Below are 18,856 nucleotides of genomic sequence, written 5' to 3'. Positions count from 1 at the left end.
TGAAGGAAACCTCTGAGACGCTATGTCAGCCTTCCCTTCTAGATCTGTTGGACCACAAGTCCTATCACCACCAGCCAGCATGGCCAATTAGCATGCAAAAAGGATGGTGGTTGGATTGCTAGTGATGTCACTAGCAATCCAGCCAGCATCCCTTTTGCACATTAACAACATGACTTGGCTGGGATGAATCCAGGGCCCTTGCACTGTCCTCCAACAATTTCCCATCCTAATGTGACAAACAGCGGACAAAGGTTATCCTGCCAACTGCCTTGGCCAACTTAAGACTCACTGAAAGAAAACCTTGAAAATGTCTTAGCGGACAACTGCCTCAAGTCACTGAAGCATCACTTGGCTGGAGACACATTCTTCTTTTTTACGGAGCTGGGAGAGGGGAAAATGGGGGTGGGGGCGGGTGGAGAGGAGGAAATAATCAAGTGTATGGCTTAAACTTGAGCGTTTAAGGTATACGCTACAGTTCTGTACTATCACAAGATATGCACGACTCAAAAGCAATTATACATGTAGAAAAGATCTCACCACCGAGGAGAAAGAAGCAGGATACGGTGATAATATTTTTAGCACCATCCTGGTTATGAAGGCCTTTTTTTGCAGGGGATGGGGAGAACCAAAAGGTTTCTGAGTGGCATCATTAAGAGACAATACGTAACTAAAGAATTTCTCTGTGCTTTAGCTAAGAACAATAATTATCTTTGCCATGGCAATAAAAATGGAGTGCCATAACGCACAGCCTCTAATCTAACCCAAAGTGGTTAATAAACAATGGCTTGATTGCATAATGAGGTAGTACCCAGAATGTATTAGCATGAAGGTCTAATTTTTATTATTAATTTCTCTCATTTGTATTCCACCCTTGCTGCAAGGAGCCTAGGGTGCTGTATGTGGGAGGTTATCCAGTTTTGCCCTCACCAGCACCCTACTGCGTAGGAGCAAGAGAGCTGACAGGATGACTTCAGTCAGATGGATCTGACACAGTCATGGGAAATTCTCTCCTTGCTTGAGGTCAGGCCAAGGCCCCTCTGACTGGCCAAATCACGTTTGGTGAGTGCTTAGTGGTGGGATTACTAAGTTAGGCTGAGAGAGCATGGCTGGCCCAGTCACCAACTGAGCCTCATGGCTGTGTCAGGATTTGAACCTGGGGCTTCCTGATACAAATCAAACTCTCTCCACTACACCACACTGGTTTCTATGCATGTCTCTGCCTATCAATTTTACGTCCTGCCTTTCCAGACATTGTATCCAAGGTAGTTAACACTGAACAACAACGACAACACTGGTCATATAAAAGCAAACACAACATATACATCTATTTATCTATCTATCTATCTATCTATCTATCTATCTATCTATCCATCCATCCATCCATCCACACACGCACACACCCGTGGTGGGGAAACAACAATCCCGGCTGCGCTACGATTGCTGGGGCTCGGGGGACATGATAACGCCTTTTCCACCAATCCAGCAACCCAAGTTGGGATCACTGTCCAAGCACTGATAATAGCAATGCTGGAACTGCAATGTTTCCCTGCACTTTCCTCCACTTTTCTTGTGGAGAAAAGTGGGTAGGACTCCCTGGGCCGCATGGAGAGCAGAGACTGGCCACATGTGGCCCACAGGTTGCCCACCCCATGTTTAAATAAAATATCTTTACCCACTGGTGGTAGCATATGGGAGAGGGGGGCTCCCTAGAAAGGAAGTTCTAAACTCTCAGTGTGACTCTCAAATCTCCAAAGTCAGAAAAAACTGGACAACATCCAAAATTACACATTTCTGGGCCCAATTCAAGGTGCTGGTCTTGACCTACAGGGCCTTACATGGCTCAGGACAGCAATACCCAATGGAACGCCACTCTGGGTATGAACCTACCCCAACATTATGGTCAGTACCTGAGGCCCTCCTCCAAGGGTGGTCTGGAGGATGGCAACAGGGTCGAGGGGCTTCTTGGTGGAATGCTCTCCACAGTGAGGCCCATCTTGCACCAATGTTGTCATCTTTTCAGCACCAAGTTAAGACTTTCCTCTATTCCCAAGCATTTCACAGCGTATGATGGAGTGTTTTAGTTTTGTATCAAGTCCTGGTAGTTTTACTGTTAATAGTTTTTAATTTGTTTTTAAACTGTTTTAAATTCTTGAATGTTAAAGGTTTTATATTATCTTTTATCATGCTGTGAACTTCCCAGACAGCTTTGGCTATTGGGTGGTATAGAAATGGAATAAATGGATGGAATGAATGGATGGATGGTGGCAAAGCCCAGGCAAACTTGTATAGAAGTGATTGTTTTTTGGGCAACTTAGTCCCAAAGCCATTTCGTGTTTTCTAGGTCATAAACACTTCTTTGAGTTGTGCCTTCAATGGTAGGGATGTATGAGAATTTCGTTTTTGCTCACAAAACATGCGAGCATGCCCCATTTGAAGTCCCGAATGTGAGTGCAAGCAGGTGTCTGCCCAAAATGTTTGCAAATTGGCAAAGATGTGCTTGTGTTCATCTCGTCCCCAATTCTAAGTTTGATTTATGTGAATTTTGTAATTTGTGCAAATTTCCTCAGTGGATTAAATCCACCCCGCTTTAGTCTATGGAGGAAATGTGCACAAAATCAGAAATCTGCACCAATTTGGGGACGTTTGCACAAATCTCCTGTTTGACAGATGCTCAATTTATGCAAATCGAGCACCAATTTCATGGAAATTTATGCCAATCTCCTGTTTGAGTGCTACTCGCTTTGCGCAAATTGGTGCCAATTTTGGGGAGAGCAGCACTTCCTAACGCAAACGGGAAACAGGCAAAAGATGAGCAGTGAGACGATGTTCAGTCTGTCCCTATTCAATGCAGCATTTCCCAAATCCCTTTGTGATACTGTTACAAGCATATTGTGGGAAGTGTTTGGTTAAATTTGATCTCTTATCTGCTGTTTAATAAAACAAGAACAATCCATGACATTACCAGTGGACTCAGGGCTCTGAGTAAACACAGGCTCTCTTCACTAACACCACTTCCCCAAACAGTTGGCCTACCCCAGCCAGGATGTCACTAGGAAGGTCAGGTTAGGAGCTCGGCTGGGGGACAAGGGGACGCAGGTGCCTTAAGAGACCGGGAAAACAACTTCCAAAGAGAAAGTGTACACAGCTACTTGAGCCAAAAAGCCTGAATGAATTATCAGACAGAGCACGCGCAACATTTTCCTGGTGGAGCAAGCACTTCTGCTTGAGGCAACAATTCTGAATGATGAAATGCTGACGTAATTCACTGTCCTGCCAAAATGTCATCAGAACACACAGCGATACAGAAAAGAGCAACATTATTTGGACCAGGAAAAAAACGTCCTCATGCTACAGGCAGGACAAGTTGTGCTACAAATGAATTTGTGCCACATCACCTCAAACCAGGGCCTGCAGGAGAAGCCACCACCACCGGGGAAGAGGCGTGCTTGCCGCCGCTGGGCCTGCTGCTGCCGCCGCTGGGCCTGCTGCTGCCGCCGCTGCCACCACCACCAGGCCTTCCCTGTGGACTTCTGCCTGGCAGACCGCCAGTCCCTGCAGGACCAGGCCCCCAGGTACCGAGCCAGCTGTGCTGCTCCACCTGCCCCTCCCTGGAGGGGCTACATAAGCTGGCTGGCTGAGGTGGCCTGGGAGAGCCAGGGCCTGCAGGAGAAGCCACCACCACCACCACCACCACCACCACCACCACCGGGGAAGAGGCGTGCTTGCTGCTGCTGGGCCTGCCGCCGCCGCCGCCGCCACCAGGCCTTCCCTGTGGACTCCTGCCTGGCATTTTTAAGGGGATTTTAATTGTTTTGTTTGTTTGTTTTATTTTGTTGGGGGGGATTTTGTTGTGTTTTTAGGGGTGGGTAGCCTGCCTGATAGGCGGGAGCGAGGGGGCATGTGTCCACCTGATACAGGCAGTGGGGGGAGTGTTGGGGGCCAGAAGATACCGAGGCTGGGCGGCAGGCACTGGCGGAGCGCTAGGGGCAGGCCATGCCAGGTAAGGGGAACAAGGGAGAGATGTGTAATATCTGTGCCCTGCTCCGGGCCTGTCCAGAGCCAAAGGATGGCTGGGGGAGGCGTGACCCCATCTTCTGACCTTCGTTTGCTGCTCTGTAATCAATGCCAGGTCTGTTACCCAGAAAACCTCCCTCATCCATGACATGATCCTGGATGAGGGTGCAGACCTGGCATGTATTACGGAGACCTGGCTGGCTGAGGCTGCTGCTCCAACCCTTGCAGCCATGTGTCCAGCCGGATTTTCGTGTGCACAGCAGCCGAGGGCTGGGGATCGGGGAGGGGGAGTGGCTGTTATCTACCGAGAGTCCTTGGTCTTCACCAGACCCCCTCTCTGGGAGACCAAGATTGCTGAGTGCATGTACTGGAGGTTGGGCCCGAAGGGCAGACTGGGGATTCTGCTCGTGTACCGTCCACCCCGCTGCACGACTGACTCCCTGGCCGAGGTGCTTGAGGTGGTCTCTGATGTGCGTGTACAGTCCCCTAACTTATTGGTGTTGCAGGACTTCAACATACATTCAGAGGCCATCCTCACAGGAGCACCTCGGGACTTCATGGAGACCATGGCCTCCTGGGAGCTGCACCATATTCTAACTGGGCCCACCCATGTAGCAGGTCATGCACTAGACCTTGTGTTTGTTTCTGGAGAAGCGGGGAGTGATCTGCAAGTCAGGGGTATATCCACCACCCCCTTGTCATGGTCAGATCACTATCTGGTGATGTTGGACTTCTCGGTTCCACAACCCCTCCGCAGGGGTGGAGGACCCATTAAAATGGTCCGCCCCAGGCGTCTTATGGATCCAAATGGATTCCTGAACGTGCTTGGGGATTCTCTGGGGCACGCCAACGGCCACTCGGTCGAGACCCTGGTGGGTGGCTGGAATGCCGCAATCACTGGGGCATTAGATCGGGTGGCTCCGAAACGCCCTCTCCCCCTGAACAGGGCTCGGACTGCACCATGGTTCAATCCGCGGTTATGAGCTCTGAAACAGGAGGTGAGATGGTTAGAGCGCCGGTGGCGGAAGTCTCGCTCCAAAGACGATCAGACACGGGCTAGAGCTGTATCTTCAGCCTATCACGTGGTGGTGAAGGCAGCAAAAAAGGAATATTATGCTGCCTCTATCATGTCCGCAGAGTGCTGTCCCAGGAGGCTGTTCCAAGGTCCGGAGCCTGGTCGGTCCAGTGGCTCCGGAACCGCTGGAGCATTCTAGGGCCTCCTGTGAGGCCTTGGCAAGGCACTTTGCGGATAAAATTGATCAGATCAAGATTGTTATTCCGTGCACTGTAGTGAGCAAGAGGCGGCCTGTGGCAAACTGGTTTTGTGGGACTGGTTCCAGCTTCTTCCTTCTGATGAAGTGGACAAGGTGCTTTCATCTGTAAGGCCGACCACCTGCTTACTTGATCCTTGCGCATCTTGGCTCATTATGGGCTGCAGAGAGAGATTGGGTGAGGGGATCAGGGCAGTGGTGAATGCCTCCCTTAAGGAGGGAGTGATGCCATCAGCCCTCAAGGAGGCAGTGATAAGACCACTCTTAAAGAAGCCCTCCTTGGATCCTCAAGTTCTGAACAATTTTTGCCCAGTCTCGAATCTGCCATTTTGGGGCAAGGTGATTGAGCGGGTGGTGGCGATGCAGTTGAGGGCACACTTGGAAGAAACCGATTATCTAGATCCATTTCAGTCAGGCTTCAGGCCTGGGCATGGGACAGAAACGGCCTTGGTCGCCTTGGTGGATGATATGAGGAGGGCTCTGGATAGGGGCGAATGCTCCTTCCTTGTTCTCCTCGACCTTTCCGCAGCTTTTGATACCATTGACCACGGTATCCTCCTGGACTGCATGGAGGGGTTGGGCATTGGAGACACCGTATTGCGGTGGTTCCGGTCCTTCCTCTCCAGCAGGTACCAGAGGGTAGCACTGGGAGAGGAGGTTTCGGACCCGTGGCCGCTCACTTGTGGGGCACCACAGGGTTCCATCCTCTCCCTGATGCTATTTAACATCTATGTGAAGCCGCTGGGGGCTATCATCAGGAGGTTTGGGGTGCGGTGTCACCAATATGCGGATGACACGCAGCTCTACCTCTTGTTTAAATTTTCACCAAGGTTGGCCATAGAATCCCTGCCCAAATGTCTGGAGATGGTGAGTGGCTGGATGGGGAGGAATAAGCTGAAGCTGAACCCTGACAAGACCGAGGTACTTTTGGTGGGAGACAAGAGGAGGTTGTGGGATGTTGACCCGGTGCTCAATGGGGCATGGCTACCCTTGAAAGACCAGGTCCACAGCCTGGGGGTCATTTTGGACTCCCAGCTGTCCATGGGGGCTCAGGTGTCAGCTGTGAGCTGGACAGCGCTGTACCAACTCCATCTGATACGGCGGCTGCACCCCTGCCTTCCTGACCATCTGCTCCCATTGGTAGTACATGCCCTGGTCTCCTCTCGTTTAGACTACTGTAATGCGCTCTACATGGGGTTACCCTTGAAGACAGTTCAGAAGCTGCAGCTGGTGCAGAACGCGGTAGCTCGCCAGATTACAGGCAGCCGCCGGCGAGATCACATCACTCCAGTGCTGAAGGAGTTGCTCTGGTTACCAGTTGTTTTACGGGCCAAATTCAAGATGTTGGCTTTGACCTTTAAAACCCTATATGGTTCCAGCCCAGCCTATCTTAAGAAGCGCCTCCAGCAACACCAGACAGGCTGCTTAACAAGATCAGCCTTGGATGGCCTTCTCTTTGTCCCATCAGCCAGGACAGCTAGGCTGGTGAGGACGAGGGAGAGGGCCTTCTCTGTGGTGGCCCCCACTCTGTGGAACTCCCTCCCTAGGGAACTCCACCATGCCCCCTCTTTAATGAGCTTCTGCTGTGCATTAAAAACGTGGTTGTTCAGGCAGGCATTTGGGGTGGGTTAGGGTATTTTTTATGATGTTTTTAATGTAGAATTTTATTGTTTTAACTGTTTTGTTGTACATTGTCCAGAGTGGCTGGGTGACCAGCCAGATGGGCGATTAAGTAAATAAATAAATCAGTTGACCCCTTGCCAAGTGGCTAAGGGAACAATCCTATTGGAATAGGTGGCCACTTCCGAACTCGGAGGCAACCGCCTGTCCAGTGCAGGGCAGGAGAAGCACGGAGGGGATCGTCCCCTCCGCGCTTCAGCCGCCCTGAATTTGCGGCTAGACAGCTGATTTCGGCTGTCTAGCCACAGGAAGGCTGAGTGGGGGAAGCAGCTGCCGGATGACATGTAGGATGTGTCGTACTGGCATTTCCACCTTCCCCACCCCAGAACGCCCCTAGGAACGCCCCATTTTCGCTGCTCCACACTCCTCTTCCAAGTGGAGAGCATGGGGCTGTTCCGAGGTGCCTCCGAGGCAGCACGGGGGGGGGGAAGGTCGGTTCTCTGGGAACCAACCTTGGAGCACAGGCTCTGAAGTCAGTTCCCAGAAACCGACCTATTCTATGATCGTCTAGCCGCTGACTAGTGTCCATAGGGTTGGTCCCTAACGTAGCATGATGTGCTCACAGCTGTGTCTATATGTATAAAGCTGCCGTCCTCTTGCCCAGATTTCTGTACGTGGTAAGGCCACTCCCAGCACATAGGCAGGGCCAAATTAAATATGACAGGAACTTCTACATCAATGCATTCTTGGGCACCATCTTTCTCTGCAACATAAACCATGCTTTATCGCCTGCCAACACAGAACCGGGTGTGCCAAAAACAGAAAGGAGATGAGCCACCTGGACCACGTGACATTATTAAGGGCTTCATCAGCACTGACCAGGTTGCACTGCGTGTTAGCTCAAACCAGGACATTGCCACTAAGTCAAGGAAGAAAACGCCATCCACCTTGTTTGGACTCAGCCTCAAATCAGCACTTCTACATCCAACTATGGCCAGGTAACCACAGGTAGAGGTATACTCCTCTTCACACACTCACAGACCAGTGACGGGCTGAGTAAGCAGGTTCCTGTTGAACCCTGAGGGGATTTTCAAAGACTGTCCCAGGAGCTGTCAAGACGACAACTAAAGACAAAAAAAAGCACCACCCTCTAGCTCAATAAATCACCAAGTACCAAGACGGAAATTTCTCCACATACAAAATATTATATCTATCAGATTGTGACACCTGAGGTTGGGTGAGGAAGAAAATGCCTCTCCTCAAGCGGCAAGGGCCAGGCACAAGCTTGTTGCTGTTAAATCGCTCTCAGATTCTCAAAAATTATCAACTGCCAAATTATATATATTTTATATCAATAAATATAAGCTGCCTTATAATGGACTCAGAACTGTAAGTCCCTAGAGAACTCCGCCATGACCCCTCTTTAATGAGCTTCCGCCGTGCATTAAAAACATGCTTGTTCAGGCAGGCATTTGGGTATTTTAGAAAACGTTTTTATTGTAGAATTTTATTGTTTTAAACTGTTTTATTATATGCTGTACATCACCCAGCGTGGCTGGGTGACCAGCCAGATGGGCGATTAATAAATTTAATAAATAAATAAATAAATAAATAAATATTGAGCTCAGTATTGTCTACACCAGCCTCTCTCCACCTTGCGTCTGCCAGATGTTCTGGGCTAAAACTCCCATTGGCCCCAGCCAGCATGGCCAATGGCCAAACATGATGGGAGTTGTAGTCCAAAACATCTGGAGGGCACCAGGTCAGGGAAGGCTGTTCTATACTGACAGGCAGGGTTTCAATGGGGTCTTCCCCAACCCTGCCTGGAAGATGCCCAGGACTGAATCTGGGACATTTTGCTTGCAAATTATGTGCTCTATCACTGAACTCCGGCCTTGTTTCACAGAGGTAGTAGTATTAAACAACTGAGAGACATGAATAACTGATACATTCATTGGTGTTGGAAATGTGGATGTCGGTCTGAAATGGCAGATTGTGCTAAATATATTGTTGTGTCCGGTCTATGAAGATTCCATTTAAATGGGGCCTTTAAGGTATATGCGTGTGTGAGGGGAGGAGGCCCCCACAAGTAAGAAGTATGTTTCTGATTCAGTCAAGAGAAACATGCCTTCATTAACTAACTTATTATGAAGAAATAAGGCAACATTCCCCAATCTGGTGCCCTCCAGATGTGTTGGACTGCAATTCCCATAATCCCCAGCCAGGATGAGTGCTGTCTGTCTATTTATTTTATTGTTGTGTTTTTAATGGTGTTTTATGGATCCAATGTTATGTTATGTTTTAATTCAGAGGTTTTTTTAAACCTATATTTTATTATCGTTAGCCGCCTTGAGCATCATTTTTGGCAGGACTGTGGAATATAAATCACATAAGTAAACTAAAACACTTCTGGAGAATGCCAAGGGGGAGGGGGGACACTGGTGTAAGAGAAAGGTAACGTCAGAACGAAACCAGGGATTGGCAACCTGATGCCCTCCACATGCTTTGGACTACAACTCCCACGATCCCTGACCAATGGCCATGCCAGCTAGGGCTGATGGGAGTTGTAGTTCAAAACATCGAGAGGGCGCCTGGTTGCCTCCCACTGCTCTAGCTGAAGTTCCAGAGGCAACTTGATGGAGAAGAACTGAAGAGTGTTTTCTTGGGCTTTCAGACATTTTGCCATTTGGCTCGTTCTTAATACCAGTGATGGTTACGCAAGAATTCAGCGGAACATTCCAAGAGAATGTGCGCGCCTTAAAGAGAGAGTGTACGGGGGGGGGGGGGGGAGAAAGCTAAGCTGAAGTCATCTATATTGGCAAGTCTGTTCCTAAAGATATCATAAAGACTGCTCTCTAAAGAAATCTACATCAGGCGTAGCACAGATGCGCTGAGGAAGAAAAGCTCTGGGGCAAAGTTGATTTTTTGCACTCTGTCAGGGAGGATTTAAACAAGATCTTAGAGGTCTGCTATTCAGGCTACTTTGGCTTTCACACCACATCCGAAGCCACCCTCCTCTCGTTTGTTTTCTAGTCAACAGATACAATCCTCTCGCTACGCACAGTGCTAGCCTCTTTCAGTCTGAAGCTTTCCTTGGCCGATAAGAGAGATGATAAAGGCATTTTTAAAATGGAGCAGATCTGTGCTCCTTAAAAAGTGTCGTTCATAGAAGAGATGATGTGTTGCAAAACACCAACGGTTGGAAAATGCACGCTGCGAACTTCTCCTCCCCTTTCTTAAAAGGTCTTAAAAATAGAAACTAGGGCTTATTTCACCTGACAAGTTGCAAACATGTTTGCCTTTTATGCCCTGCACTTATAACTTTTAAGACAAAATTATACACTGTCCCCCCTCAAACCACCCATCACCATGCTATTAAAAGCTTTTCTAAATCCAGGAATAAGACACGACAAAATGGCTTCATAATAGCCATCACTGCTGCTGCTATCCAACAATACCCCCTGCACGCGCACACAATTAATGCAGGCACACAAAACCACTGGGGTGGGGAACAATGAAGAAAACTGCCCACAGTAATACAAGGCATCTCTGGGGAAAGCTTGTTTCTTGGGCCCTGCTTACTCTAGGAAGAAGCATTACTTAGAGACTGTCTTACTCAGTCTGAAGGGAACATATGAATAGGTGGCAGCCTACCGTATGTGTCTAATTAATCAGAACATTTGCTCCATAAAAAAATCACCCACAACAAAGTGTGGGAAGGGAAGGGAAGGAAACCAAAGCAGGTGTGATATGAATCTCTGGGAGAGAGGTTTGCATGGGGACAGTGGCCCCTTCCTTATCGTAATGTTGTCAGGTTCTTCTAGCAAGTTCTTCTTTAAGAGCTGAAAATTCCTAATTTCTAATGCTTATCCTTACCATAGGGAATTCTGCTCCTCCCAAAGTTCTGAGCAAGTCACCAGTAGCGGTCTGATCTACAAGGGCAATGGTGGAACACTCTCCTCCATTAGGTTTTTCCTGCTGACAGGAATTGTTTAGGAGAGGGTGACAGAGAGGGGGAGAGAGGGTAGCCAAAGAGAAAAGAGGGGTGGGGGGAGAGAGAGAGAGAGAGAGAGGAGAGGATAGCAGAGAGAGAAAAGAAGTGTAGCAGAGAAGAGAGAGTAGCACAGAAAGAGACAAGCACAGAGAGAAAAAGAGAGAGAAAAGAGGGGGTAGCAGAGAGAGTGAAAAGAGGGGTAGCAGAGCAGAGAGAGAGAGAGAGAGAGAGAGAGCGAGAGAGAAGAGAGGGTAACACAGGGAAAGAGAAGGGATGACCCATTCATCTTTCATTTCAGTCCAGCCCACCACGAGCATGAGATCCCCAACAGATTACCCATGAGGAAATGTGGCCCTCAACAGAAAAAAGCCACCCTACCAGTGGGACAAGACAAGGGGAATCTATAGGTAACACCCTTGGTTTAGACTATGATTTGTCTTGAAGTATGAGCCTTGACACGTTGTTTGCTCAGTCACATCTTTTGTCCCCCAAGGAATTCCTCCTAGCTCTCACCTTATCTGGAAGTCATCCTCTCCAGTGCTTTCCACCTCCTTCCTAGCCTTGCATCTCCTAAGATCATCCGCTGGGCTGCCTTCCTTGGCTGTTCCTGCCTGAAAACCTTGTGATTTCAGTCCACTCCAACGTTCTCCATAAACACAGGCTAGCCATGATTCTATTAAACATGATTTGCCCAGACACATCCTTTCTCCTCACAGCAGAGCATTGAGGAGACTGACAAACCACCAGCCCAGATGTGTAATAAAATGGAGATCTGTTTTGTTTTTCCAAAAATACTTCAGCAGGCTTGGAAGGTTAGAGATTTTATGAACTAGAATGTGCTTAATAAAAGATATTTACAGAGTGTGTCATTTTAACATCAGGGAAGGAGTTCATAAAGCAAATAAATGTGCTGAACATGTAATTAATTCCCCAACTGTAACATTTACCAGTAAAGCCATGCACTATATGTACAAAAATAATAAAACTGCAAAACATACATACATTGAATTTTTCTTGATTTCTTCTTCCACTAAAACTTTTGACACCTTTTACTATCCAAAACCATCGAATGGAAATGATGAAGAAGCCTGCTGTTGCGGTTGTTCCATTAACAGTCAGTAGATGCTGCTACTCCTTTACTTAATTTTGCCTTAAGGTAAGGCCACCCTAGTTAAAACAGGGGTGTTGAACCTCCGGCCTGCCTGGGGTGCCCAGAGGGCCATGCCCCCTTTCCCCCAACTGCCTATTGTCTGGTGGCTTCCCAGCTTTTGCACATTGTATTATTTATTTATTATATTTCTGTACCCCCCAATAGCCAAAGCTCAATTAAAACCATAAAGTCCAAGACAATAAGATAAAAGGTAAGCTTAAAAGTTTGAAACTATGGAATAAAAATAACAACAACCAAGTGCAAGGTTTTAAAATACAATACCAGATCTAAAAAAGAAACTGACAAACTAAAATGCCTGGGAAAAGGAAAAGGTCTTTACCTGGTGCTGAAAGGAGCACAATGCAGGTGCCAGGTGAACCTCTCTAGGAAGAAAAGGCCCTTTTCCTAGTAGCCACCTGCCTCACTTCCTTTGGTGGGGGCTCCCAGAGGAGGACCACTGAAGCTGATCTTAGGGTAACCTGCCCCCTTTAAACTGAATGCTACGGGGAAGGGAGATGTAAAGTTGGGGCTAACAATGGACGAAGGCTCATGCACCGCAACGGAGAGAACAGCTCTGATAGCGCCCAATAATAGTCTCCACAAACATGTAGGAAGAAAGCCAGACCACAAAGCACATGGTCTTCGATGTCTATATACCAGGGCCCAGAGTATGGGAAACAAACAGAACGAACTTGAACTCTTAATACAAGAGGGAAATTATGACTTGATAGGTGTAACTGAGACTTGGTGGGATGACTCTCATGACTGGAATACAGCAATTGAAGGATATAACTTGTTCAAAAAGAACAGGGGGAACAGAAAGGGAGGTGGGGTTGCACTGTATGTGAAAAATACATATCTCTGCACAGAAATACAGGAAGATGAGCTTGGTAGCCCCATCGAGAGCATCTGGGTTAAAAGAAATGGAGCAAAGAATAAAAGGAACATGGTTGTCGGAGTCTACTACCTGCCACCCAATCAAGGAGAAGATGAGGATGAAACTTTTGAAAAGCAAATAGCCAATGTTTCAAGGAAGCATGATGTAGTAGTAATGGGGGACTTCAATTTCCCCGATATTTGTTGGGAGACAAATTCTGCAAAACATGGCCCCTCCAGGAAATTCCTGACTTGTGTGGCAGATAACTTCCTCCTACAGAAATTAGAGGAACGAACTAGAGGACTGGCTGTCCTTGACTTGATCCTAACCAACAGAGATGACTTAGTGGATAAAGTAACAGTTACAGGAACTCTGGGGGAAAGCGACCATCTTATACTGGAGTTCATGGTTCTAAAGGAAGCAAAAGTCAAGTGTAGCCAAACATGCACCCTAGATTTTAGGAAAGCTGATTTTAATAAACTCAGAACACTGATAAGTAAAGTCTCATGGCAAGCGACTCTAACGAGAAAAGGAGTCCAAGATGGGTGGGAGTTTTTTAAAAAGGAAATTCTCAAGGCACAATTACAAACAATTCCAACAAGAAGAAAAGGTGGAAGACAACAGAAGAAGCCAATGTGGCTTCACAAAAAGCTTAGAGATGACCTGAAAACAAAAGAGGTCAGATATAGGAAGTGGAAGGAAGGCCAAGCAACAAAGGAAGAGCACAGGCAGGTAGCACAGAATTGCAGGGATGGCGTCAGGAAGGCTAAAACTGAGAACGAGCTGAGGTTAGCGAGGGATGCTAAAAGCAACAAAAAGGCTTTCTTCAGCTACATGCATAGTAAAAGACAGAGGAAAGAAATGGTGGTTCAGCTATTAAATAAGAATGGCAAAATGATAACAGATGACAAAGGAAAGGAAGAGGTGCTCAATTCCTACTCTGGCTCAGTCTTCTCCCAAAAGAGGGTCTATGACCCGCCTGGCAAAGGCAAATTACAGGCCGAAGGGGCAGGGCTGCAGCTTGAGAACGATAGGCATATGGTCAAAGAACAGCTAATTACTTTGAATGAGTTCAAATCTCCAGGGCCGGATGAACTGCACCATAGAGTAAAAAAGGAACTGGCAGAAGAACTCTCAGAACCGCTGTCTATTATCTTTGAGCAATCATGGAAGACTGCCAGATGACTGGAGGAGGGCTAATGTTGTCCCTATCTTCAAAAAGGGCAAAAAGGATGAACCTGGGAACTACAGACCTGTCAGTCTGACATCAATCCCTGGGAAAATTCTGGAGCAGATTATAAAGCAATCCATCTGTTATTGTTGTTGTTGTTGTTGTTCAGTCGTGTCCGACTCTTCGTGACCCCATGGACCATAGCACAATGCAGTGATGACTCGAAGCCAACACGGGTTTGTCAAGAACAAATCCTGCCAGACGAATCTGATCTCATTTTTTGATCAAGTAACCTCCCTTGTGGACTGTGGGAATGCTGTGGACATAATATACCTCGACTTCAGCAAAGCTTTTGACAAAGTACCCCATGATATCCTGATGAGCAAACTAGCTCAAAGTGGGCTAGATGAAACAACGATCTGATGGATCCACAGTTGGCTACAGAATCGGACTCAAAGAGTGCTTATCAATGGGATCTTCTCAAACTGGGGAGAGGTAACGAGCCAAGTACTGCAGGGCTCAGTCCTGGGCCCAGTGCTCTTCAACATTTTAATGAATTACTTGGAGGAGGAGGTGCAGGAAATGCTCATAAGATTTGCAGATGACACAAAATTGGGTGGGATAGCTAATACTTTGAAAGATAGAAACAAAATTCAAAGTGATCTTGATAGACTGGAGCGCTGGGCAGAAAATAAGACAATGAAATTTAATAGGGATAAATGCCAAGTTCTGCACCTAGAAAAAAGAAATCAAACGCACAGTTACAAGATACAGGATACGTGGCTCAACAGCACTACAAGTGAGAAGGATCTTGGAATTGTTGTAGATCACAAGCTGAATATGAGCCAGCAGTGTGATGTGGCTGCAAAAAAGGCAAATGCTATTTGGGGCTGCATTCATAGAAGCATAGCTTCCAAATCCTGGGAAGTATTAGTTCCCCTCTACTCAGCACTGGTTAGGCCTCATCTGGAGTACTGTGTCCAGTTCTGGGCACCGCACTTTGAGAAGGATGCAGACAAGCTGGAGAGGGTTCAGAGGAGGGCAACAAAGATGATCAGGAGATTGGAAACAAAGCCCTATGAAGAGAGACTGAAAGAACTGGGCATGTTTAGCCTTAAGAAGAAAAGACTGAGGGGAGATATGATAGCGCTCTTCAAGTACTTGAAAGGTTGTCACAGAGAGGAAGGCCAGGATCTCTTCTCAATCATCCCAGAGTGCAGGACACGGAATAATGGGCTCAAGTTACAGGAAGCCAGATTTCGGCTGGACATCAGGAGAAACGTCTTGACTGTAAGAGCAATACGGCAATGGAACCCATGACCTAGGGAGGTGGTGGGATCTCCCACACTGGAGGCCTTCAAGACGAGGCTGGACAGCCATCTGTCAGGGATGCTCTGACTTGGATTCCTGCATTGAACAGGGAGTTGGACTCGATGGTCTTGTAGGCCCCTTCCAACCCTACTATTCTATGATTCTATAACTATGTGAGCTATCAAGGCTCCTCCCTCAACTGTCGCCACCATCAGCCATTCCAGCAGGCTGCAGCAGACAAGGATGAGATGGAAAGGAGGGCCGTTCCACCAGCCCTCCTGAATAACCACTTGTGTTTTTCCTCTTTCCTCCCCATCCGTGTTTCCTTGTGTGTCATGTCTTTTTTAGATGGCAAGCCTGCAGGCAGGGACTGTCTTGTTTTTACTGACTGTATGTAAGCCACTCTAGGAGCCTTTTTGGCTCAACAGCAGGACAAATATGCTTTACCAAACAAACAAACATGTTTCAACAGGTTTCAATGGAACACACTGTACTTACATGATACAAAGCCAGGACTGCTGATATTGTACCCCGGTGACTGTCGCTGTGACACCCTGAATTGTATCCGACAAGAGGTGAACTGCCCAAAAAAGAAGACATTTTGAATTATATTCCAGAACTCACACATATGGAATTCCATCGTCATCCACCCACAGTTTGCCTGGAAACTACTGTCTAAGGTTTAACAGGACAGGTTGCTCTTGCATTCTCCCAGTCACTGAACGACCTGGCACAGAAGACAGAAGAATCTTTAAGAAACAGTAGTTACAAATCAATGAAATGCCATTCTTGGAAAACCTATTGCACTCTCAAGGTGTGACTTCCCACCCTCTTACAATGAAAAAGAGAGGGGATGGTTAAATGCACTGAAGATGCTTTGGTAGGTTTCCTTAGGAGGACAGGATTCAGTTCTTCTCACTGCTTGCTCCGTACAAGATTCTGCAATTTCATGCTGAACTGAGATATGAAAAAAATGGTAACTAGGAGCTTGGACCAAAGCCACAAGTATACAAGAAGGGAGTAACCTGCAATATGTTGAGGAAAGCATGGGGAGAGAAGAGGATACCGAGCACTAATTCAGCCATAAAATAAGCCTAGTTTTTAAAAAGCATTAAAAACAACATAAACCTGCCAGCTGAAGACCAGAAATAATATTATTGATGAAGCTCCACAAAGCCAGGAAAGTCGGCGCAAAGGAGGATGTCCCACGATCAATAAAGATGTTGTGCAACATCACAAATTGTGCTTGCTTATAACTGACCCTCCATGCATCCGCACCTTTCCTTGGTCTTTCAGGCCCAAATGCAGATGGAGAGGATGGAGTGCCTGGGACCAGGGTAGGTGCTTAGCACATAGGCAAGCACAATTTGTGACATTGGACAACATCATTACCGATCACAGGACATGTCTGGGAAGGCATCCACCTCAGCTTCCAATTTCCTGGCTTTGTGAAGCTCGAGCCAACATGAAATAGCCTTAACTCTGGTGCTAAACTGGTACATTTTTTTGATAACTTCATTTCCCTGGTTTTTGAAAAGGAAATTTAGCATTACACGGTTGGCAATCCCACCCTCTCCCCAATGTATTTGAATCTGCTTTCTTGCAAGTCAACTCACAGGATATGAGGAATTAACTGAAGGTAATCATTATTTCATTTCACTTAACTGTCTGTGTGTGTGTGTGTGTCTGTACACCTCAACAAACCATGATTGCTAATTTGAACAAATCAAAACCATAATACCGGGGTAGCACTTTTATTAGGAATAATCAAAAATCACAAACTAGGGAGACCGCTTTTGTGCTTCTTTGTGCCTTCTGTTATATATCTATCTATCTATCTATCTATCTATCTATCTATCTATCTATCTCAAGGATTTATTGGAACCCACTCCTGCAGTTCATAACGAAAAGTGTGGATTGCAAACAGAGGCAGCAATTCCGTTCTGACTTACTAGACAGTAACTCCCATTAAATGAAATACAACTTACATTTGAGTAAGAAAATTTGGGGTGGGAGGTGGCTCTCTCCAGAAACCTGTCCAGCCCTGTCAGTAGGGTTTACTTCTGAGTCACCTGCATAGGATTATAGTTTATAGCAGCTGCAGTTCCAATCTGCCATCGCTTTCCCCAAAAGCACAGGGTTAACTTCTGAGTAAGGGTTTGCATCAAGTTCCCTTGCCTTCTCCTTCCCTCTCCTCCCTTGTGTTCTGTCTGTCAGGCACAAAGCCAACAGGTGTCGTTTGCCACCTCTCCTGCCACGTAAACATCTTCAGATTTTCTGTTTCACGAAAGACTTTTGATTGAGCCTGTGTAATATACTCTTCGTTGTGCGAAGTGGTCTGACACATACCAGTGCATAACCAGGCAGGAGTGCAGCAGGCAAAGTTCCATCCCTCTCACCCCGGAATCATAGCTAAGGTAGAATGGGTCCAAGATAGGGTGGCCACTTGCAAATCACCAAAAAAAGAGGAATGGCGTCACCGCCCCACCCCCCAAAAGTACAAAAGAGGACACCAGTTTGGATAACATTTGCATATGCTAATTTATATGTATAGATGCAGATTTAGAAATAATTGTTACGATGTAAGTAGAAAAACAGTACATCTGTGACCAGGTGACCTGTGTGCCTAGCTGTTTAGACACAAAGGTGCTAACTGTGGAGGGGCAACAGTTCTTATGGTTCTTTAAACTAGAATTGGGCAGGACAGCCCTTCAAATAGAGGACGGTCCTCTGTAAAAGAGGACACCTGTCCCAGGATTTAAAAACAGAATCAAAATGACTCCTTCACGTTTACAGTCTCCCAGGCCACTAGCAGGTGTCCAGCATCTCTACACGTCTTGGCTTGTAGAGTGAATGCTTCCATTTGAATTATATGAATTCAAATATATATATACTGAATTATACTGTTCAGGCACCATCACTAACAAGAGGGACAAATTCAAGAGCTTGGCCAGCAAGCGCCTGCTGTCAGGATTGGGCCCAGACTCCCTGCAGAGACTGTGGAAGAGGACTCAGAATCTGGTAATGAGCAGGGTGAGGGAGAGGAACCCAAGCCTCAAGGAGCTCCAGCAGACAGAGGCAGGGAACAGTCTTCCCAAGAGCTGGCTAATCAGGTGGATGAAAGCCCAGCCGTAACTTCTCCTTCTGTGGGAACCCAGGCAGCCCACAGAGGGGGAGGAGGCGAGTGTGACAGATGAAAGCATCAGACGTAGAGTCAAGAAGGAGGAGCAGCGTAAGGAAGTAAGGCGCTCTACCAGGTTGGCCCATCACAGGAGATCTCTAAGGGAAGACCCTTCCTGAGGGTGGGACTGAGAAAGTCTTTCAGATTCTGTGCTATAGACTAGTGTCAGAATTGCAACAACTTTCTCTTTTACTGGTGTGCATCCTTCAAAGGGACCTTTAGCAAAGTCATTTAGTGTTGTGTCAGCTTAGCCAGGGATTTTAGCAT

At 47.0% G+C, this 18,856-nt stretch overlaps 1 protein-coding gene across 3 annotated transcripts in view; it reads right to left on the bottom strand.

Moving 5' to 3' along the window:
- Window positions 1-18,856, bottom strand: part of SLC4A11 (solute carrier family 4 member 11) — a 210,034-nt gene that overhangs the window by 72,260 nt on the left and 118,918 nt on the right. For 2 of the 3 annotated variants that reach the window (XM_084855309.1, XM_084855310.1), the window contains exon 6: window positions 15,907-15,988. In XM_084855309.1, the coding sequence (XP_084711435.1) occupies window positions 15,907-15,988 (82 nt within the window). Of the gene's footprint in view, window positions 1-15,906; window positions 15,989-17,396; window positions 17,481-18,856 lie in introns of all 3 variants that reach the window. The other variant, XM_084855308.1, reaches the window with a different exon arrangement.

The sequence above is a fragment of the Heloderma suspectum genome, chromosome 5 (assembly GCF_057233095.1).
Source record: "Heloderma suspectum isolate Gila_16-S chromosome 5, 16-S_ref, whole genome shotgun sequence".
Lineage (NCBI taxonomy): Eukaryota > Metazoa > Chordata > Lepidosauria > Squamata > Helodermatidae > Heloderma > Heloderma suspectum.
The sequence above is the reverse complement of the archived record's forward strand: the minus strand, read 5'-3'. Positions and strand labels throughout refer to the sequence as shown.